This window comes from Myotis daubentonii, chromosome 11, assembly GCF_963259705.1.
Source record: "Myotis daubentonii chromosome 11, mMyoDau2.1, whole genome shotgun sequence".
NCBI classification, from domain to species: Eukaryota; Metazoa; Chordata; class Mammalia; order Chiroptera; family Vespertilionidae; genus Myotis; species Myotis daubentonii.
This window is the reverse complement of record NC_081850.1, coordinates 57,951,895-57,973,604: the sequence shown is the minus strand read 5'-3', so window position 1 is coordinate 57,973,604 and position 21,710 is coordinate 57,951,895. Positions and strand designations below refer to the sequence as shown.

At 39.5% G+C, this 21,710-nt stretch overlaps 2 protein-coding genes across 2 annotated transcripts in view; one reads left to right on the top strand and one right to left on the bottom strand.

Annotated features, from left to right (window-relative positions):
* Positions 1 to 21,710, top strand: part of GRIN3A (glutamate ionotropic receptor NMDA type subunit 3A) — a 141,730-nt gene that overhangs the window by 11,862 nt on the left and 108,158 nt on the right. The gene's annotated exons all lie outside the window — the stretch shown is intronic.
* LOC132212219 (intraflagellar transport protein 20 homolog) lies at positions 8,877 to 9,176 on the bottom strand. The gene has a single exon (XM_059657522.1). It carries the CDS (start codon positions 9,174 to 9,176, stop codon positions 8,877 to 8,879), a length of 300 nt encoding a protein of 99 aa, XP_059513505.1.

Here is a 21,710-nt window from a genome sequence, read left to right as displayed (position 1 = left end):
ATAAAGTTGTGACCAGGCTATGAGTTTCTTTTTTACTTAACCATATACTGTAAACATCTTCTATGTTATTAATATTTTTCCATTATTTTTAATGGCCAGATAATTTGCCTTTGAAAGGGTTGTTTTGTGATTTTCTTAATCCCTTTTGTTTGAATTCAGGTTTTTCCCATCACAAAACCAATAACACTGCTTCTGGTGAGATTTGGCCAGCTTTATTCTTCCTTATTATTCTTGTAGTTTTGGGAGCCATAGAGCACTTGCTACTTGAGTTCTATGACACCATCATGGTTTTTTCCATATTTTTGGCTCTAACATTGTGTTTTACTGATTGTGCTTCTTTCTTTGACCCCTTGTAGTAATAACCATAGTTCTGTGCTGTCCAGTATGACTGTGCTAGCCCTCTATGAGTACTTAGGTTTAAATTATTTAAAATTATACCAAATTTAACAGTCAGATTTTCAAGCACTCTAACCCAATTTTAAGTGCTCAATGGCCACATGTGGGTAGTGATTACTATGTCTGACAGTACAGATTTACATTTTCCATCTTCACAGAAAGTTCTGTTGGGAAGTTCTCTTGCTGTTTTAAGGGCATGGAGTTGCAAGGGACAGAAACTCCATTGAGCTAAAAAAAACAAGGAGTTTGTGCCGAAAAACTACAAGAAAATGAAAAGGAGCGGAATTGCAAGTAGAGACGGGCTATACTACTGGAGAGTGTTAGGGCAACTACTCTCTTTTTCTGACTTTATAACTCTAATCAAAGCATCTAACTATGGTCCCTATTTCTCTTTCTTTACATTCTCCAGACATCTGTTGGCTCAGCCCACAGATTTGTTACCTCTGCACCCCCAGGTTATATGTCCTTCCTTAATCCAGTCAGCATTGGCCATATTCCTGGAGTAAATGCTCAATATAAACCTTAGAATAGAGCAGTAAATAAAATATCAAAGCCTCTACTCTTAAAAAACTTACATTCTGGTGGGGAAGATATATGAAAAGACATACAAACAAATACATAATATGGTACTACTAAGTAGAGGCAAGTGTGATAGAGAAAAATAAAGCAGGATGAAGGATTAGAAGAATGACTATGGTTAGTCAATAAGGATTGTCTAATGAGATGATGTTTGAGCAAAGAAGGAAGAAAGGAATGAACCATGCAAATTTTTGAGGGAAGAGAATTACAAGCAAAGAGAATAAAAGTGCAAAGGCCCAGAGGTAGGAATGAGCATAGCAATAAATATTTATTGAATACCTGAATATCCTTAGCACTATTTGTTAGAGATTTGTTAGTGGGGGCACAATCTCATAGAAGGAAATGTCAATAGCAAGGCATCGTGTACGCACATATGGACAGTTTTCAAGGTTTAGATTCCTGAATTTCTCTGTGGCAACACCAGAAATTCCGAACTGGGATTATTGCTATAATAAGGCCATTCTTGAATAGGCTTTATATCTCTAGGTTTTCTTTTCCAAACCACTCTGCACACTGCTGCTGGATAAATCTTCCTAAAACAGAGCAACTTCCATTTTTTTCATTCATTCAACAAACACATGTCAAGTATAAAACACTGAGCTTCATGCCACCCTCTTGCTCAACATGCATTTTATTTTACTGTGACAGTGATAATCTTTTTTTCATACCCCAACATTCCAGAGGGGTGAACACACACCTCAACATCAGTGATTCACTGCAAGAGTGATTTGCGCAATTGGAACAGAATTCACCGCCCTTAAGAGAATGTATCCAGTTCTCCAGGTTTTGTGAGTATAGTTCTAAAGAGCATTCCATCCCAATTCAAGATTCTGACATGCCTCCCCTGAAGCCAGAGAAACGCAGGCTAATAATCATCAGCAAACTTACAGAACACGCTCCTCAAGGCCTTCCTCAAGTATGTGCAAATAACTCTTTCCAACTTGTGACACTCTGTGGAGAAATAGGTACCCAAAAAGCATAAGATCTCTAGAAACAGAAATATGTGTGTGACATTTTTATTGATAAATGTAAATCATTATATTAAAAAACATTTCTCTGTTATGTATCCCTGTAGAAAGACAGATGTGCACCCAAGCTGTAACGATCTGCAGATGAATTAAGCTCCAACTCAGAATTGATTTTTCCATTGAAACAATGTTATCGGTGGCTGTTAAGACTTCGGGCCAGGCTGAAAAGCCTCTTTGACCCATAATATAGCAGAACTATGGCATGAATAGTTCTGTGGACACTAAACAATGTCTATAACAGATTCTTTCTGTTTGAGACCAAGGGGATGCAGAGTGAGGAGGAAAACCAGAAGATTGGCTTTAAGTTACAGCTCCAGACTTGTCTGTACAGCCCTGGAAAAACCTCCCCGAGCCTCAGTTTCCCCTATAATAAATTACAACTAGTTACAAAATGGGTATTCATTGAGTACCTGCTATGCTATTTTAAATAATTGATACAGGTCTCAGTGACTTAATAAACATAGAAACACTGTAAATTTAAATTTGAAAAACAGATGAGAAGTACCGTCATTGAAACATCATCTTCTTCAGGAAAATACTCCTAGCTTCAATTTCAGAAGCCAGGACCTATCTTCCTCAGAACAGATTTGTCAGTAGGAACCCTTGTTCCACCTCCTGCATTGAACCAGTGGGGCGGGGGGGTGGGGGGGAGAGGAAGAGGGGGTCGCTCTGTCTCTCCTGAACGGTCAGCAGTAGCTGGAAAGGGAGGCCAAGGGGAGCAGGGTTTCCCACTTCCAGACCGGCACTCCGTGTCCCCACAGTCAGCTGCCTGTCTTAGGGGGAAGGACAGAGTTTGAGGAGCTGACAGGGTAGGAGGACCACAGCCAGGACAGATTAAAGTGAGAGAGACACGTTGGAAACCAGATATTAAAGCTAAGATTGCCTGCTTCTGCTCATAAAATAGGCTAGTTAAGATTTTTGAGATTGTTTCTAAATAATGCCTTGCACTGGATTGGGTTCCTGGCAAATAATTAAATCCCATCCTAACCTTCATTCCAAGTCTGCCTTTTAACACTTGCTGGGCAGTTCCCAGGTAAAGATCTTGGCACATCCAGTCCATCAGGATTCAGCCAGAGCCCAGACCAAGGGAAAGTTGAGGATTTCCTTGAGCATTGGGAAGGACCAGGAATACACCAACAGTATAAACCATGGCTGCACGAACTCTGCCGCAGTATTCAGTGACCTCCTAACTGCCTGTCTCCATTCTTGACTCTCCATGACGTTCCCCAAGCTGCTATCAGATAGACAACTAGTCCACTAGCCTGCTTAAACCCTTTCACTACTCCCTAAGGATAATAGCGTTGTTCTCCAGACCTTAGGCATTTATGTGCTGCCTTCATCATCTACTGCTATTATTGTTTTTCATTAGCTTACTGTTTTACTTAAATAAATTTGGTTAACAGAAACCAAAAGGAATACATTTGGATCTTTAAGTGATCTAATATGCTAAGGAACAGAGGTAAAATAGAAGAGGCCAAACAAGGTAATTGGGAAGTAGGGAAAGAAAACAGAGCTATGAGCCCAGCCGGCGTGGCTCAGTGGTTGAGCATCAACCTATGAACCCGGAGGTCATGGTTCAATTCCGGGTCAGGGCACATGCTCAGGTTGCAGACTTGATCCCTAGTGAGGGGCATGCGGGAGGCAGCCAATCAATGATTCTCTCTCATCATTAATGTTTCTCTTTCTCCCTCTGCTTTCCTCTCTGAAATCAATAAACATATATTTTTTAAAAAAATCTTTCCATCATGACATTAATGAAAAACCCTTGCCACAAATAAAAGTAAACTGTAAAAATAAGTACACAATGAGATCAAAACAATCTTAGGTAGATACCCTTGCCTGAGCCCGTTTTTAAGTGGGAAAATTTCCAGGTGTTAAAGAAGTTAGTAGCATACTGATACCAAACTGAGTGTGTTTTTTTTCTTGATTTAACAGGAGGATTAAATACTAATTGAAAAGGGATTAAATTTCTCACTTTGTGATTCAGTGTTATTTAATGTCAGGTCCCTGAACATCCTAAATTCTCCCACGAACCACCATAGCATGAATTCTAAGCGGCAACCAAGACCTTTCATTACCTGAGCCTTGCTCTACTCTCATTTCTTCTAGATATTAACCCTTACCCTTTATCCTCTGTGCTCAGCAATGCCTGAAGGTGAATGCTGTTCCAAGCCTGGGCACGTGCTGTTCTTACTGCTTAGAATGCCCTTTGCCATGTGTCCGCCTGAAACTCCCATTCAACATTCAAACCTTTGCTCAAATATCATCTGTGCATGGTTCAGTGCCCACCTTCTCCCCAACATTTCCCTATGACTTTCCTACCTGTACTTACCTCTTTTCTAGATCTGTGGCACAGCCGTGTGATTATTTGTTAACATGTGATTCCTCCGCTAAACTGAACTCTAAGCTCCTAGCACAGTGTGCGGCTCATAATTCATGCTTAGTGACTGTTGATTAAAGTCAACCGATGGTCCATTTCCAGCCCTTCCAGTGTAACAGAACTAAGTAACATCTGTGCAAACCCAGCATCTGTCAAGGTGGGCTGACGTGAGCCGAAGAAAGTATACTGCCTTAAGGAAAAGTAGCCCCTTTCACTGTGGTGGACAGAGTTCATGACCACTCAGGATTTACTGAGTTATGTAGAACAAAGCTGGAAGAGAAAGGACATTGATTTTGTAAGAAATAGAAAACCTGTTTCTACTCCCCTATTGAACTTTTCATGCATCCTTCATTGTCCCTCAATTGGTTTTCCATTTCCTGTAGACTACAAGTGACAGAAAGTGACATTGTCCTCATGTCTTTGAGCCACAGCTTTCCCTAATTCTCATCCCCACCCCCTCCTTCAGCCAATTTCACTATATTGTGAAGCCAAAGATGCTTGACATGTAAAATTAAAGAAAGTAAGAGTTGGTGAAATGTAGTTACTGGAAATAATCATCCATGAAAAAGAGAAAAAAACCTAGAATTGTCTTTTATCATGTCACTTCTCATCAAACAACATATCAGGAAATGAGACAAGAGTTCAGACCTGCTCAGAATACCCTGTTCTGTTCCTAGCTTCCCATTGTATTCACTGCCTTTCCTTCATCAAGGACAGTTCCTTAGGCCTTCAGCCCCAGAGGGCTGGCCCCCTGCTATTAGCCACACCCAGAAAACTTTTCAAAACATAGATTCCCAGACTTATTAAATCACAACCCCTGGGGCTGGAGCATAGAAATCTATTTAAAAACAAACAACTCCACAGGTGATTGTGTACGCAGGTAGTTCTGAGTGTATTTTGGGACCACATTATCCTAAGAGTCTCCCCTAATGTGATTTTTTTATTGAACCAGGAACCACCTGAAACAAAATTACATTAGGTAATTTTTTAAAGTGTAGATTTTTGGCCTCACTGAGTTCTACTAAATGATGTGCTATGCCCAATACATTTTAAAAACACCTCCCCAGGGGATTTATATATGCACCGAACAGTTTGAGAATCAATGATCTGGGGCAGAGGTCTCAAACTCAGATGCCTCATAGGGGAACAAGAAGGTAATGAAAATGTGAAAAACAGTCCCAAATAATACAGTAGGGAGTAATAAAAACTGTAGGTAATTGAAGAGCCCTGACCTTTCTAAAGGAGGCAGCCAGCCACCCCTCAGCTGCAACCAGTTGTTAACTCATGGGCATGTAATTTTTCAAAGGAAGCCAGACTATAGATTTTTGTTAATGTAAACAGTTCCTTAAATGTTGACAACTAACTCACTTTTTTGAAGCTTTATTGAATTATAATAGACTAGAGGCCCGGTGCACAAATTCATGCACCAGTGGGGTCCCTTGGCCTGGCCTGTGGGATGGGGCCGAAACCATCTCTCTGACATACCCCAAGGGGTCCCAGATTGTGAGAGGGTGCAGGACAGCCAAGGGGCCCCGCTGGTGCATGATTAGGGCTGGGAAGGGATACAGGAGGTTGGCCAGCTGGGGAGGGACCCTAGGAGGGCTCCAGGGATTGTCCGGCCCAACTTGCTCAGTCCTGATTGGCTGGCCCCCAGCAACAAGCTAACCTACTGGTCGGAGCGTCTGCCTTCTGGTGATCAGTACACGTCATAGTGACTGGTCAGTCGGTCAACTGTCTGCCCCCTGGTGGTCAGTGCACATCATAGTGAGCAGTTGAGCAGACTTAGCATATCATTAGCATATTACACTTTGATTGGTTGAACAGCTGACCAGACACTTAGCATATTAGGCTTTTATTATATAAACTGTATGATGTTTAAAGTATACACAAGATGATTTGATATATGTGTACAGTTTACCTTTGAGTAACGTGGGAGTTAGAGGCACCAACACCCTCATGCAGTCAAAAGTTCGCATATACCTTTTGACTCCCTAAAACTTAACTACTGATAGCCTGCTTGTTAACTAGAGCCTTATTGATAACATAAATAGTTAATAACACATATTTTCTATGTTATATGTCCTATATACTGTATTCTTACAATAAAGTAATCTAGAGAAAAGAAAATATTACTAAGAAAATCCTAAGAAAGAGAAGATACATTTACAGTATTTATTTAAAAATTTACATATAAGTGGACCCCCACAGTTCAAACCAGTGTTGTTCAAGGGCCAACTATACATTATGAAAGGATCCCTCCCATCAAGTTAATTGAGTAAATCACATTTTAAAAACTAATCTGCAGGCGCCTGGCCGGAGGGCTGGGTTGAGCATCATACTATGCACTGAAAGGTTGCAGGTTTGATTCCCAGTCGGGACGCATACCTGGGTTGAGGGTTTGGTTCCAGATTGGGGCACGTACAGAAGGCAACCAATCAGTGTTTCTCTCTCTCCCTCTCCCTTCCTCTCTCTCTAAAATCAATAAAAATATACATTTAAATAAATAAATAAAAATAATCTGCAGGCCCAGTAGGGCTGGAGGTTCACCAGTTCGACATTGTTGGAATAGGAAATGTCAATGCATTTGTTGTAGGAAAGTATTAACTGGCAGTACCTCAGTGCTAAGTAATAGGAGGTGGCATAGGTCTGTAGCCATAGCAAGAACAATGGCTTTAAGGTGCAGCTAGAAAGAGCTAGAATAAGTACATATTGTAAAGGAGAGAGCCACCCTAATTGGAAAGCAAGAAAAAGCACTAAAAGATAATGAATGTAATGAAATAAATTTTAGAAACCTTACCGGGACAATAGAGATGCAATAATGATAACTATGTACAGTGTTTGACTTATTAAAGTAGAATGGTTTATATCAAGTGGATTAGCAGCATCATGTGACATATAGTAGGTACTCAACATAAAATATGTATATATACATATATATCTGTATATATCTATATCTATGTGTGTGTGTGTGTGTGTGTGTGTGTATATATATATATATATATATATATATATATATATATATATTCTCCCTTGTTTTCCCTTTTCTTAAGCCTTTGTTCTGTTACACTAAAATTTAACAGGCACTAAAAGAAAAAAGCAAGCTCATGGCAAAAAGCTGACAAAGTCCCTTGATACTCGTGTGTGTGTTTCTTCAAAGACAACTGATAATATTTCCATGAGATAATTAACAAGGTGGTGATGACAGAGTGATTGAAGTGCCTCATAAGAAATGTCATTTCAAAATACAAAAATGTCCTTGCATCTCCTTACTGGCTTTCTTTCCTGTACTGTAGGTTCAGTGATTCTAAATCCTGTGCCAAGGAAGTTGCTAAGCAAATGGGCTCGAGGATTCTTGTGGATGATTCTGAAAAAGCCATCAATACTCTGTTTAGGAAAGTTGGATCATTGACCTTTTTAAAAAATTGTACTTTTATATTTTAAAAACAATGTGGTGATTATGTGAAAACAATTATTCACAGTTTTAAAGACTGATAATTTTATCACCTTCACATACCCTTCAGTCCGATTTTTATCCCCTTGTATAATACATGTTTTTATTTCTGTGAGGTCAGTGTTTTCTGTTTCACTTGCCATAATAATCCAAGAGCCTGCAGCAGTTCTTTGCACATAGTAAGTCACTCAAATATCTGTTCAGGGAATATAAATGAATGAAGTTCTGAAATGATACATGTACAGCCAATTTTGTATTCTGCTTTGCTCACTTCTATTATGTCATGAATCTTTTATGTCTCTACAAACTTCAAACAAATCATATTTCTCTACCTGTTTTGTTCATTTTTCTTCTAATTATAAAATCAGAAAAATGAAAGCCTGGGGGGAAAAAAGTCTTAATCTCACTCCAGAACCAATCACTTTTTACCTGCTGAGATATTTCTTGTAGTTTTTGTTACATAAAACTTTTTCTTTAAATGTGGAGAGTTTCTATTCAGATTCTTTCATTTGATGTGACATTTCTAGTGCTTCCCTATGTTATGGGAAACCCACTGTCATCATTATTTTTATTTATTTTTGAGAACAATAGTTTATTGCTTTTTCATCCAAAGCTTTGTGGAAAAAGAAAAAAATATATATATATATATATATATATATATATATATATATATATATATATATATATATATATGATCAAAGTTTACAGACTGCTTAGTTCAGACTAAGAATGTAAGATGTGAGAACCTGGGCCACCATGGTCTATGCACTGGAGTCTGAAACAACTCCCCCAGACTTGCGAATTGCCTTTACAGATGCTGCATCCCATTCACACCATCTCACAAGACATACTTGGCTCATTAGCCCAAGTCACTGGAATTTACAGAGGATTTTTGGTACGGTTTGGGGGTTTGTTTTGTTTTTCTTCCCCTCCTGCTATAAAATGAAATTTTCAGTTCATTTCTGAAAAAATAAATTGATCAATAAATTCACTTTGTTCTGCTTCTACTTTACACGAAGCTTCATATGCCACTCAATACCTTTCATGCTGCATTTTCTTTTCTGTTAGAGCTTGGAGTTGCTGCTTTGGGGCTTCTCTGCTCTGCTGTAGATTTGAGCGAGCTTCGAACACAAATGGCCTTTATCTCCTCATTTTCTCCTTCTTTTGCAAGTTGGTCAACAAGCTCAATTAAACCACCAACTATTTTCTGAAATTGGCTAATTTTGTCCACAAAGTCCTTCCACTCTTCCTTGAGCTCTATGGTCTTCAGGGTAACTTCTGGGTCCAGATGGTTCAGCTCATCACACGGCGGCCCTGCTTTACCCAGGATGTCCTTGACCATAGCTGTTTCCCTTCGGGCTTCCCTGCCAACCCATAGCAACCACGTGTTGCCTGTCACCATTATTTTATCAACTTCATATTATCCCAAATTTTTGGATATACCTAGAATGTTGACATTTCAATTCTTTTTATAGTTTTTGTCGTAAAATGTTCTCAATAAATGTCTTTGTTTATAGACTCTTTGTCCACTTTGTAGGATATTTCCTTAGCATATGTTTCTGGAAGGTGAAAATAAATGCTAGTTAATTGGAGTATTTCCAGGGATCTATGTCATATTGGGTATATTTTCTACACACTTGTATAGCTCAGCATGTCTTTGTTTTCTTACAAATAAGAAGAAAATTGACAAGGCATAAATACCTTTCCCAGACAAATTCAGTTAGATATCACTTTATTCTCTTGAGCATTTAATGTAGCAGAAATGAGAAACCCATGATATTTATATTTATTCCTTTGAAGTTTACTTTTTTTTTCTTTTTTCCAAAATGGTTGACAGTTTTTTTATTAAAATATCTTGCCAGATATGTCTAAGTACAGTTCATTTTTATTGAGTTTGCCAAGAATGAGGTGAGTCCATCAAACTGATATTTTTTTTTAAACAGAATTTTTCATCAGAGATGTCTTTGTTTAGTCCTTCTGTTATCATAATGGTTTCTTTCTTAGGTATACCATAATTCTTAAGTTTATCTCCCATACTAGGTGACTAGTTTATATCCAAACCAGGGCAATTTCGAAAGTGAAAAGGGGAGCAGTTAACAACTACACAGGACAATAGGCATAAAACAGGAATTGTCTGAGTACAACCTGAAACACACAGCCACCCCGCCTATCCTTTTTCTGTTATTTACAGATCTTGATTCTTGTGTTCTGTATCCTAAAAGATTTTCTAAAACTGTCTTCCAAATCACTAATTCAGTGCTTACCAATATTTATCATGCCTTATATGCTTCTAAAACATATTTGAAATTTATTATAGAATGTTCAGTTTTCCTGTTTCCATATTTTTCATTCCATCCTATTATTGTTCATCTCAACATGTTCTCCTCTTGTGGATTACTCAATTTCATAAAAGTCATGTTATCCTGCTATTGTTTCAGTGTCAAGGTCTTTGTGGGTTTTTATCTAATTTTCCTTTGGCTTCTAAAATAAATCATTTTCAAAATGCCTTTCCTTTTCTTTGCCTGTTCTGCAGCATTTGTACAGGGCCCATGTTTTTTTGTGTGTTTTTTTTATCGGGTGAGTGGAGGAGTTCTTATTCTAGAACAATAAGAAATCTATCTAAACCCTCTGTTTGCCAACAAACAGGCAGCATAGATTGATAATTGCCTTACTTTGAATTCACTTGTGCTCTAGCTGAATCCCTTTCTAATAAATACAGCTGGACATGAAGTTGCTGTGCACATCGCCTAAAACAAATCCCGGTCCTTAGCTGTCACCACGCATGTGGTGTTATGCCCTGCTGTGCCGACCTGGAATCTGCTCCTCCCCTGCTGTGTGGCTTTGTGATAACATGAACCAGTAGCCTTTTCAAAATATATAGCCAGGCTCCATCCTAAACCTCCTGGGTCAAAATCTCAGGAGATGTAGGTTTGTGCATGTAAAAGATAATCCACGTGTTTCTGGTAAATGCCCACCTGGTTGGGAATCACTGATCTGAACCAAAAGTTCAATACACTGATCTCTACTGAATGATGAACATAAAAAATAGACACAGCTGATGGTTTGCATGCCTACTAGGATGATTTCTGATGCTGCTACCTTCTATGATGCTTTTCTGGTGAAAATTAAATCTCTCCCATACACATTCCACTTGGAGATTCAGTTTTCATCTACATTAAAAATATGTATTCTTTTTAATTAAAGAAGGGAAGTGATTGAATATCATTCTGACTACTTCAAAAAGCAGAACCCATGCAGTAGAGGGGCCCTGGTGACTCTTCTAATTGAACTAGGTGATAGAAGGAAAGAGATGATAGTCATAGGAGTGAAGAGCCAGAGGATCCAGATTGCCTGAGTTTGAATCCCATCCCTACGAGTTACTTTGCACCAAATCACTTAACCTTTCATGGCTTAGTTTCTTCATCTATAAGACAGACATATTAGGATCTATTTCATTGAGTTTTGAGGAAGATTAAATGAAATAACTGACAGGAAGTGTTAAGAAATTCCTGATACATATTTTTGTGTTCAAAAAAATATTAGCTACTGCCCCGGCTGGGTGGCTCAGCTGGTTGAGCATCATCCCATACACCAACATGTTGTGGGTTAGATTCCTGGTCAGGGTGCATACGGGAGGCAACTGATTGCTATTTCTTTCTCACATCGATGTTTCTCGCTCTCTCGCTCTCTTTCTTCCCCTTCCTTTCTCTCTAAAATCAATAAAAACATATCCTCTGGTGAGGGGAAAAAAAAAAGAAAAGAAGAAGAAATATTAACTACTGTTAATTCCAGACACAATTATCAACTTCATTTTTTTTTTTCCTTCTGATTCCACCAGCTTGTAGTTTATGGAACATCCTTCCATTCCAGCAATAAGTTGATTGTGAATAAAAGTTTAGAGAGTTGCAGGCTTTCATATTTTCATGTCTCATTTGATACTTCAAGTGGGAAATTGTAGAATGCTGCATCAGGTCAGTTCCTGAGTTTTATTGGGATTTTATGGATAAGTCCTTGAATGGTGATCCATCACTGTAAATTCAGTTTGAACAGGCAATCAATCATTTCATTTTTGCCCATGCCTTTATGCTATTTCCTATTGCCTGCCTTGCCTACCTCATTTCTTGTTCTATCTACTTCTGTGACTTTGGAGCAGTAACTGGTTTGAAACCTGTCAGTACTAGATAAGCTAGTGAAGTCCAGGAAGGAAGTTGTTCTGTGTGGTTCTAAAGGCCCCCATTGGTGATAGCCACGAGGTGGGCAGTTTAGCCCAAAACCAAGTTCTTTCTAAGCTGTCCTAATGACTCAGTAAATGGTCAGATGTGTGCCTCACTGCTGTATGAGTAAGTGCCGCTGAGGAAATAGAAACCACACCAGTTATTTGAGGAGAGAAAAGTTAATATAATATATAATTAACTAGGTACAAAGTTGTTAGATTACTGGAAGAACAATAAGAGAACTCTATGGTGTGAAAATAGCAAATTCTGGAAGCAGTTACCATCCCTGGAGCTGAGGATCAATAGGAAGAGGCTAGAATATTAACGCTCAGAAGCTTAGAGGAAAAGCTCTGTGAAGCTGAAACTCAGATATCTGAGAAAAGGGAGTGCTGGCCGTGGTGTCTCTGAGCTCCAAGGAGGGGGCCTAGGGACTTGGATCCAGACCTCTAACTAGTAGGGTAAAGTGATCCTGCAAGTGCTGGAAACATTGAAGAGGATTTCGCGACTTTCCTGGAAAGGAATGAAGGGATAGGGATGAAGAAGCGTTGCTGGGGTGATGCTTAAAGGGGCCTCAGAAAACCCCCAGGAAGCAAACAGAAAGCAGACAGGAGGAAGCCGCCTCCCCCTCGTGGCCTCTATTGGCAGAGCCTACCAGGATCCCCCTCTTTCTTCGGCCTTACAGTCTCTCTTTAGTGGCCTCCACTGGCAGAGCCTACAGGAGCCTATCCCCTAGCAACGCATAAATGTGGCTTGTAGACTACTAGCTCTAGCCTTCCAAAACAGAGAGAGAAAGGTGGGTCTGGAGCTGAGAGACAACAGCCATATCTGATTCTCAGAGTATGAAGAAATAGTCATGATTGCTAGCATTCATTGCACCATTACCGTGTGCGAGGCATCGTGCATTATCCAATATGATTCTTACTAAATCTTCTCTCATAGCTAATATTTTTATCCTCGTATTATTGTGACAAGATTAGAGATTACTTGTTCAAGGTCACTTAAGGACTTTTCTTGCTTAAGGCCACCCAGCTAGTAAGAGGCACACCCAGGAATCAAGTTCAGTCTGTGTAGCTCCAAAGCCTCTACACAGCTCTGCCTCCTACAGTGAATGCCGTTGGTGCTATAGTTTCTTCTGAGATGCATTTATGAGCAATTGATGTCTCTTTGCTCAACACTGTTTGATTTTGTTTTATTATCAATGAAATTATTATTTCACAGCATTTAACTTACTATGTTAGGCATGTGTGCCTTACTGCTGAGAACTGTGGAGACTGGGCAATTTTCCAGTTCATCTGTACTAAACAGATAGTTGAATCCAACTATGAAATTTAGAAAAAAATGTATTAATGTGAATTATTTTCTTTGGCCATCTACTTTGTCTTTCAGATTTTCTGGAACAATGCCTGGTTGCCAGTTGACTTCATGCCACATAATGTCACTGTAATTGTTTGGCAAAATTCCTCCCTTGGGTACCTCATCACCAGAGTTGACTCTCCTCAGTAGCCTCTCCATTTGAAAAGCAACTTGGATAAACTGATTATGCAACTTTGCCATAAATAGAAATTTCTGAATTACAAGATGGATCTATGAAACAGGGTTGAAATTGGAAAGTATCAGCCTGCTGCAGATCTCTAGACTAGAGATCTCTATTTAGATAATACATTATTGCCCTTAAGAACAGATTTGGGGCATCAGTCATTGCCAAACCTTAATATACCCACTGAGCTCCATAAGAGATTACTCTATTTGCACATATTTTGGTATTCTTCATGCAACAAAAAATAATTTTTGACTTAATTTGTGTTTATGCTTGAGACTTAAAAAATAATAAAAATTTTCTGACATAGAGAATTTGGTTGGAATACATAATCATTGTTATCGTCATTCAACATTTTTTGATAGTTGAGACCTAGATCATTAATTATCTTAACTCCTTAGTTTCCTCTCACCCACCTCAACTCTGCCCAAGCTCCCATTGATCACTTACCTGTACATACGAAATGAGTTTTGTTTTGTTTTTTTAAGCCTGGACTGATATGGCCAATATATAAAATCTAATCTCTTTATGGTCCCTTCTTCCAGCCTGGAGTTCATTCAAGAGTTCTTTAAAACAAAGGATTTCCATGAAAAAGTGTCTCTTTTGCCATTAAAGAATAATCATTATCCTTTAATAATGATTATTCTTTAATGGCAAAAGAGACACATTGTATATAGAATAAGTCTAAGTTTGGGATATTTGAACAACACTTTTTAAAGGCCCTTACCATCCTCAACTATAGATATGGTAGATCACAAAAATAACATTCCTACATTTTCTAACAGATTCTTTCATAACTAAAAGAGGAATAAGTACAGTATGAAGGGACACTAGAGCGTCTCATTTCCTTTAGGTCTTGGGTAGAAAGCATGAGCCTTTTTTTGTATCTGTATAATAGCAACAGTAAGTCTCATTTGATGAGGATTTTACTGTTTAAGAGGTAATTTTAGTTCACACAACCTCACATACACATAACATTCTACAACACGTCTGGGAGGAAGGTATTACTCCCCCAAGTTGCAAATGAAGTTATAAAGAAACTGAGCCTCGGGTAGACTATTTTACTGAGCCAGTATTAAAATGAAATTTTCTGATTTTAAATTCAGTCCTCTGTCATCTAAACCACTGCAGATTCAGAGATTCTTCTGAGAACTTAGATAGTGAGTGTGTGAGCGGCTGTGGCACCAACCGCACCAACTCTAAAGACTTTAATCACCAGCCTCTGCTGCATCAACAAAACCAGGGCTAGTCTGCCAGAGATCCCCTAAGCAGAAAGTTGTGCTCTGTTTCATTAAACGATATATTCTTTAAAACTGCCTTTAGATTACCCTTTGGCATGCGAAAATTTATCATCATCTGAAGCTGTTGAGATGGATAAATGATGACTCTTGTTTCCTTCTGGAAAAGATTGTTAGAATTTGCTGTATTGATCTTGCATACATATTCACATATTTGCCATTAGCTCCTCTTACTCGTGTGTAGCCTCTAGAAACCTTAAGCAACCCATCTAGGAAATATCAATTTCAAAAGGGGGAAAAAACTCTAATTGCAGCCCAGGAAATGGGGAAATGTGAGCATGTTGTTAAAAGAGTGAGTACATTGCCAAGGGTCATGGGAGCATTTTGAAATTGCCTATGTGTTATGAACATTTTTAATCTTTCTCGGAGGTTTTTTAAAACATTTACAGTAGTTAAAAATTTAATATTGAGCCCTGGCTGATTTGGCTCAGTGGATAGAGCGTTGGCCTGTGGACTGAAAGGTCCCAGGTTCGATTCCGGTCAAGGGCATGTACCTTGGTTGTGGGCAAATCCCCAGTAGGAGGTGTGTAGGAGGCAGCTGATTGATGTTTCTCTCTCATCAATGTTTCTAACTCTCTATCCCTCTCCCTTCCTCTCTGTAAAAAATCAATAAAACATATTTTAAAAATTTGATATTGAGCTTTCTACTATTATGTGAGATTCAGAAAATATGTCCTATATTCATGGTGGGAGTTTACTGCAGAATTTAATGTGAGAGTCCACAGAGTTTCTTGAAGAACTTTTAATAAACATCTGGGAGACATTAGTGTAGATGTTAAAATTTTGGAGCTGGAGGCTCACTCATCTGGTATAAAAATATAAGGCTAGCCATAAAAATGCATATAAGAATGTCATTGTTTCTGAAGACTTATGTCTTCAGAACAAGTAATAAATTTAATTTGAATCTCTAAACCAAAATGACTCATTCATTATTAATTATCATTATATAAATATAGCCGTGACCGGTTTGGCTCAGTGGATAGAGCGTCAGCTTGAAGACTCAAGGGTCCCAGGTTCGATTTCGGTCAAGGGCATGTACCTTGGTTGTGGGTACATCCCCAGTAGGGGGTGTGCAGGAGGCAGCTGATTGATGTTTCTCTCTCATTGATGTTTCTAACTCTCTATCCCTCTCCCTTCCTCACTGTAAGAAATCAATAAAATATATTTAAAATATATATATATATATATATATATATATATATATATATATATATAACCTTACCATGGTAGGTATCCTATAGATAATTCCTGGGTCACATTAATCTCTATCTATGACCTTGAGCTCATTGTGGGGGTGGGAGGGAAGCCACAGTACCCCATCTCTCCTTTCATGCAGAGCATTCTACTCCTATGGTTTAGCAATATTGTCACATAGTTCCCTAGTGCCAGTGGAGCAAAATATGCTTTAATTGGCTCTATGTAGAAAGTCATGACAAAAATGACATTCTTTTGTTGGAAAATCAATTTAAAAGGCACATGATGCTAGTCTATCACTGGACAACCCATTCTACATAATAAATAATATTAAATCCCTGAGAAATCATAAAATTCAATTAGCTATTCAAGTCCTAAAATGGGAATGCATTAGTCAACTTAGTGATCTATTGACTACTATTAGCACTCAGTCACTGACATGCCTCAGGACCCTTTATGATGAATAATACTTTATTCTGATCATCTAACTCATTTTAGACTCTTCATCCAAATGGTAGGATGTTCCCATTCTCTTTTTATCTAGGTCTGTCACATAGTCACACCTTCAAGGACTACCCCTCCCACTTTTTGCATTAAGGAACTCCCTCTTTTCCTCGCCTGAAAATCAGCAAGATGCAACTGGTTACCATTTAGGGGAAAGCCGTCCCAAAGAACTATCAAAAGAGAAATGTGAGCAACTTCTGACTTCATTCACCTTTCCACTGTCCTCATCAGAAACATTAAACATGAAGAAGCGTGGGACATCACCCTTGCCCACAAGCTCCCATCCCAAGGGGGAAGTAAAAGTTCACTATCTACTAATTTCAAATCATTAGGATGATTGGTCTGCCACAGTTAAAGGATGAAAACAATTGCCTTGATATTACCTTAAAACTGTATGCATATTATGTAGTGTTAGAAATGTTTCCTTAAACTAAAGACATAAGTATATTAGTAATAGTTTACTTCTTTTTAAAAAATATTTTTATTGATTTCAGAGAGGAAGGGAGAGGGAGAGATAGAAACATCAATGATGAGAGAGAATCATTGATTGGCTGCCTCCTGCACATCCCCTCCTGGGATCAGAGCCCGCAACCCGGGCATGTGCCCTGGCTCGGAATCAAACATGATTCATAGGTCAACGCTCAACCACTGAGCAACACCGGCTGGGCTACTTCTTAATTAGATGACTCCCATCAATATCTATTTCTTATTTCTGGGGCTTGCCAATCTGGGATATTTTTAAAAGCATAATAGAGAAGGTATCACTGGGACAACCAAAAGGGAGGTCTCTCTTGACTGTGCCAAAGATATGCAGGACCAGACAATAAACCAGCTGTAAAGTAGAGCAGTCAAAGGATTTGGGTTTGCATTTTATCATTTTACCTTATTACACATAAACAATTATTGGGGGTAATAATGAAGCTAGCCAGTGCGCCCCAGTTCAGTTGATTGATGGTTACCGTGAACAAAAAAGTAAAGGCATTTCTGCTGATGTAGCTTCAGCCCTGGGCGACTTGCGGACTGTAGCGCATAATGCTACACTCCATAAGACAAAATAGGCTGCTGGGAAATTTTGCACTGCATTTTTAACATACTATCTCCACAGCTGACATTTCAACATCATGATTGTTTACTCTCCTGGGAAATGCTGGCATCTTTTGCAAATTTCAGTGGCTGTTGAATAATTGCCGTTGGGATGTTACTTGCTTCTCATTTGCTGACTTCGTCTCCCACCTTATTACAGGTCTGTGATTTCTTTTCTGAAATCTGTGAGTTTCATCTGCAAGTTCTAAATAAATGAATAAGGAGATTGATCCTCTTGGACTTGGTCATTTGGCAATACATTCATTCTCCTCCTTTCTTTTGGTGTCCCTTGTACACATTGTTCTGTATTTTTAGATAAGGATTTGGGTAAAGAATGAAATCTGTGACCGAGAAACAAATTGAAGCTTCGTGGTCTCTCTGGGAATTAAATGAACTGTTACTTCAAAGGAACCTATGGTGACCTCCTCTAGCGGCACATTCTAATGCCTTGGTGCTTGGCCTCATGGGCAGGGAGGACTGTTTTTCTAATAATGTGTCATAAATTAAATGTCATAATGTCAGTTTTCCCAGTGCCCTGACCGCATAATCTGATATCCTTAAATACAGTGGGGCCTTGACTTACGAGTTTAATTCATTCCGTGACGGAGCTCGTAACTCAAATTACTCGTATGTCAAACCAAAAAGTGAACGAGTGAGACATGTGATGCTGGGCTGATGTTGTGGCTTTCACTGTGACATTCGCTGCGCCAACTAGCAGTGGGGTATCTGAAGCTGGCTCGTAACCCGAATTTTAGCTCGCAACTCAAAGCAAAAAATTGGCCGAGAGACGGCTCGTATCTCAAAAAACTCGTTAGTCGGGACACTCGTAAGTCAAGGCCCCACTGTACTTCCTCTCCACACTAAAGCTTTATCTACAGGTGGCTAGAATGTGTCACAAAATGGGAGTTAATACTGTTCACTTCTTAGAGTTATCATTGAAGGTGTCATATTCATCCTGAATGCACATTCACCCTGAGACAAACCATGGCCAGCCCGGGAGTTTTTTATATGCATCTGACCCATATTTATTTGTTCTGACTCCGCATTATCTTAAACAACATCGATTATATTGTAGGAAGTGGGAAGATCAGGAGAAGGACTACAAAATTGTCAGTGAGGAGCCTCTGTGTTCCTCTGAAAAGAAGGTACTAGAATTAGGTGGGACAGAACAGGATTATAGGGAGTGAAATATAATTTAATTAAATTCTTCCTATTTCAGGTCTAATGCCTCTTCCCTAAGAAAATCTTCCCTGATTCCCCACTGTAGGTTACCCTGAAATACACTCTCTTTATACTCTTTACCTTAGGTTCATAGAACTTATCACTATATTATGAATTTACTTTAAATGATACTTCCCTTAATTTTTTAAAAATGAATCTCATGAGGTAGTAAAACATAGTGATTGAAAGTATGTCTCTTGAGCCTGATTTTGAATCCCACCTTGGCTTCTTACCAGTTGTCTGACCTTCCTCAGTAATATGGGGATATTAGTAGTTCCTACATCACAGAGGGTTGTTGTAAGGATTGAATGAGTTAATGGTTGTAAAACAGTTAGGACACTGCTTTGCTCACAGTAAGCGTTCATCCAACAATCATTACCTATTATTATTTTTTATTGTATTAATATATTCCTCACCTTAAGACTCTAAGCTCTGTGAAGACAGATGACATGTCTATTTTATTCACTCCCATTGTATTCCCAGTATATGTTACAGTGCCTGGCGCATAATAGTAATTCAACAAATATTTTCTGAATGAAATATAGTACCTAGAAACATGAGTTAGTTACTCTGGAAGTGAATATGACCTCAAACACCGAAAGATTAAATTGGCCTCTCTATAACATTATGTTGAGGTATTGAATGAACTAACTAGCCCTATTCTATCAAGATAAATATACTCTACTAGAGGCCCGGTGCATGAAAATTCATGCACTGGAGGGGGTGGTCCCTCAGCTCAGCCTGCCCCCTCTCACAGTCCGGGAGCCCTCAGGGGTGGGAGGCGACCCAGCTATCAGGGGAAGGCAACGCCCCATCACACCTCTGCTGCTACCACTACCGGCAGCGCAAGCCTCAGCTGGCCCTCGTTACCTGCGCCTCGGGCCAGCCCCGGGTGGCTGGGAAGCCACCATCCGAGGCTTGCCTCCACCTCAGGTTGGCCCTGGCCAGCTGGGGCGCTGAGGAACTGGGGGACTCTGGAGGCAGGTGCGCCGCGCACCTGCCGCCCTGGCTGGGCTGAGGGGACTGGGCACTGCGATCTTGTGGCTGTGGGCACTGCCATATTTGAGGGCGGGGCAGTCAATTAGCATATTCCTTCCTTATTGGCTATGGGTGCCGCCATCCTTTGTGACGATGTGAGGGTCAATTAGCATATTCCCCCTTTATTAGATAGGATGAGCCCTGGCCAGTGTGACTCAGTTGGTTGAGCATCCTCCCACACACCTAACTTGCAGAGGTGGGAACCTTTTTTCTGCCAACGACCATTTGGATATTTATAACATTCTCATGCCATATACAATTACCAACTTACAAGTTAGCCTGCTATATTTGGTCAAACAATCAACTAACTCACCCTAATGCCTTGGCAGAGCCAGACCAAATGATTTCTAGGGCTTTATATGATAGTTCAATTCAGGGCACACAGCCATGCTGCAGATTCCATCCCAGGTCGTGGGAGGCAACCTATCGATGTCTCTCTCTCTCTCTCTCTCTTTCTCTCTCTCTCTCTCTCCCTCCCTCTCCCCCTCTCTCTCTTCCCCTCTCCCTTTCCCTCTCCCTGCCTCTCTAAAAAAAAATCAACAAAAACATGTTTTTATAAAAGATTTACTATATGAGGATATTTTAGGAAACATAATTTGATTCACTGATATCCAATTTTGCAGTAAAGAGCTGTGTCACAATTAGTTTTTTAATAATAGCTAAACTGTCTCATTGTTTTAAGACAGTAGCCAAAGCAGCAAGCTGTTTGAATATGATAATGGTTCCTAGTGCCTAGTAAATACAGACACTTGCCATTATTGTGCTCCTTTTAAAGGACGGCCTTGGCTTTTTGTTTAAACAGGAGAGAAAGCTTTAATAAAGCCACAAGGAGGTAAATGTTCAGATGAAGAAATTTAGGGACCCCGGTAGATCAAGAGCAAGACAGACAGGTGGAAGTGAAAAGGAAGAACCCAACAGGCTTGGATAGAGCCAGAGGTAGCAAAGAAAGACAGATTTCTATCTGTCAACCACCCCAAAATAATTATCAAATATGTCTTATCAGTCAAAAAATGAGCTTTTGAAGCTTTCAGTAGAAAGATAGATTTTAATATATGATTTAAAATCAGACATCCTGAGTCCGTGAGTCAGTCAGCCAACAAACACCATCAAACATCCATCTAGGCTCCGAGGATATAGTGAGGATCAAGTGCCTGTGCCCTCTAGAAACTTCCATTTCAGTAGTGAGAAAGCATTCAACAAGTAGGATGATTTTTGTATTGATCAATGCTCTAAAGAAGATAAAATTGTTCTGTGGAGAAAAGGATGAATTTCATGGTGGGTGGTGCTGTGGGGGGCTGCTAATGTTTGACAAAAAGCCCAGAAATTTGAGCTGAGCCCTGAATGGTGAGAAAGAATCAGTCATCTGGGGGAAGAGTGTTCCCACTTTGCATAAAGAAGGGGCAGTATATACAATGTTGGAGGAAAATGGCTTTGAGACCACACAGGTGAAGCAAGGCCAGATCATTGAGGACAAAGGGTAAAGAGTTTACATTTTGCTTTCATTGCAGTGGGAAGCTATTAAAGTGTTTTAAGCAAAGGAATGATGTGCATTTAGATTTTTAAAAATATCACTCTGCCTGCTCTGTGTAGAACTGATTGCCAGGCAGGCAGTGGTGGAGGCAGGGAGACTAGCGAGGGGCTGTCACATTAGCCCCCGGTGACAGATGGAGGCTCACTCCAGAGGCGGTGTGATGATGAAAGCGATTGAATTCTCGACATATTTCCGAGTGAGTGCGACTTAAGGATGCATTGATGAGTGATATGAAGGGAAAAAGGGGATTAAAACT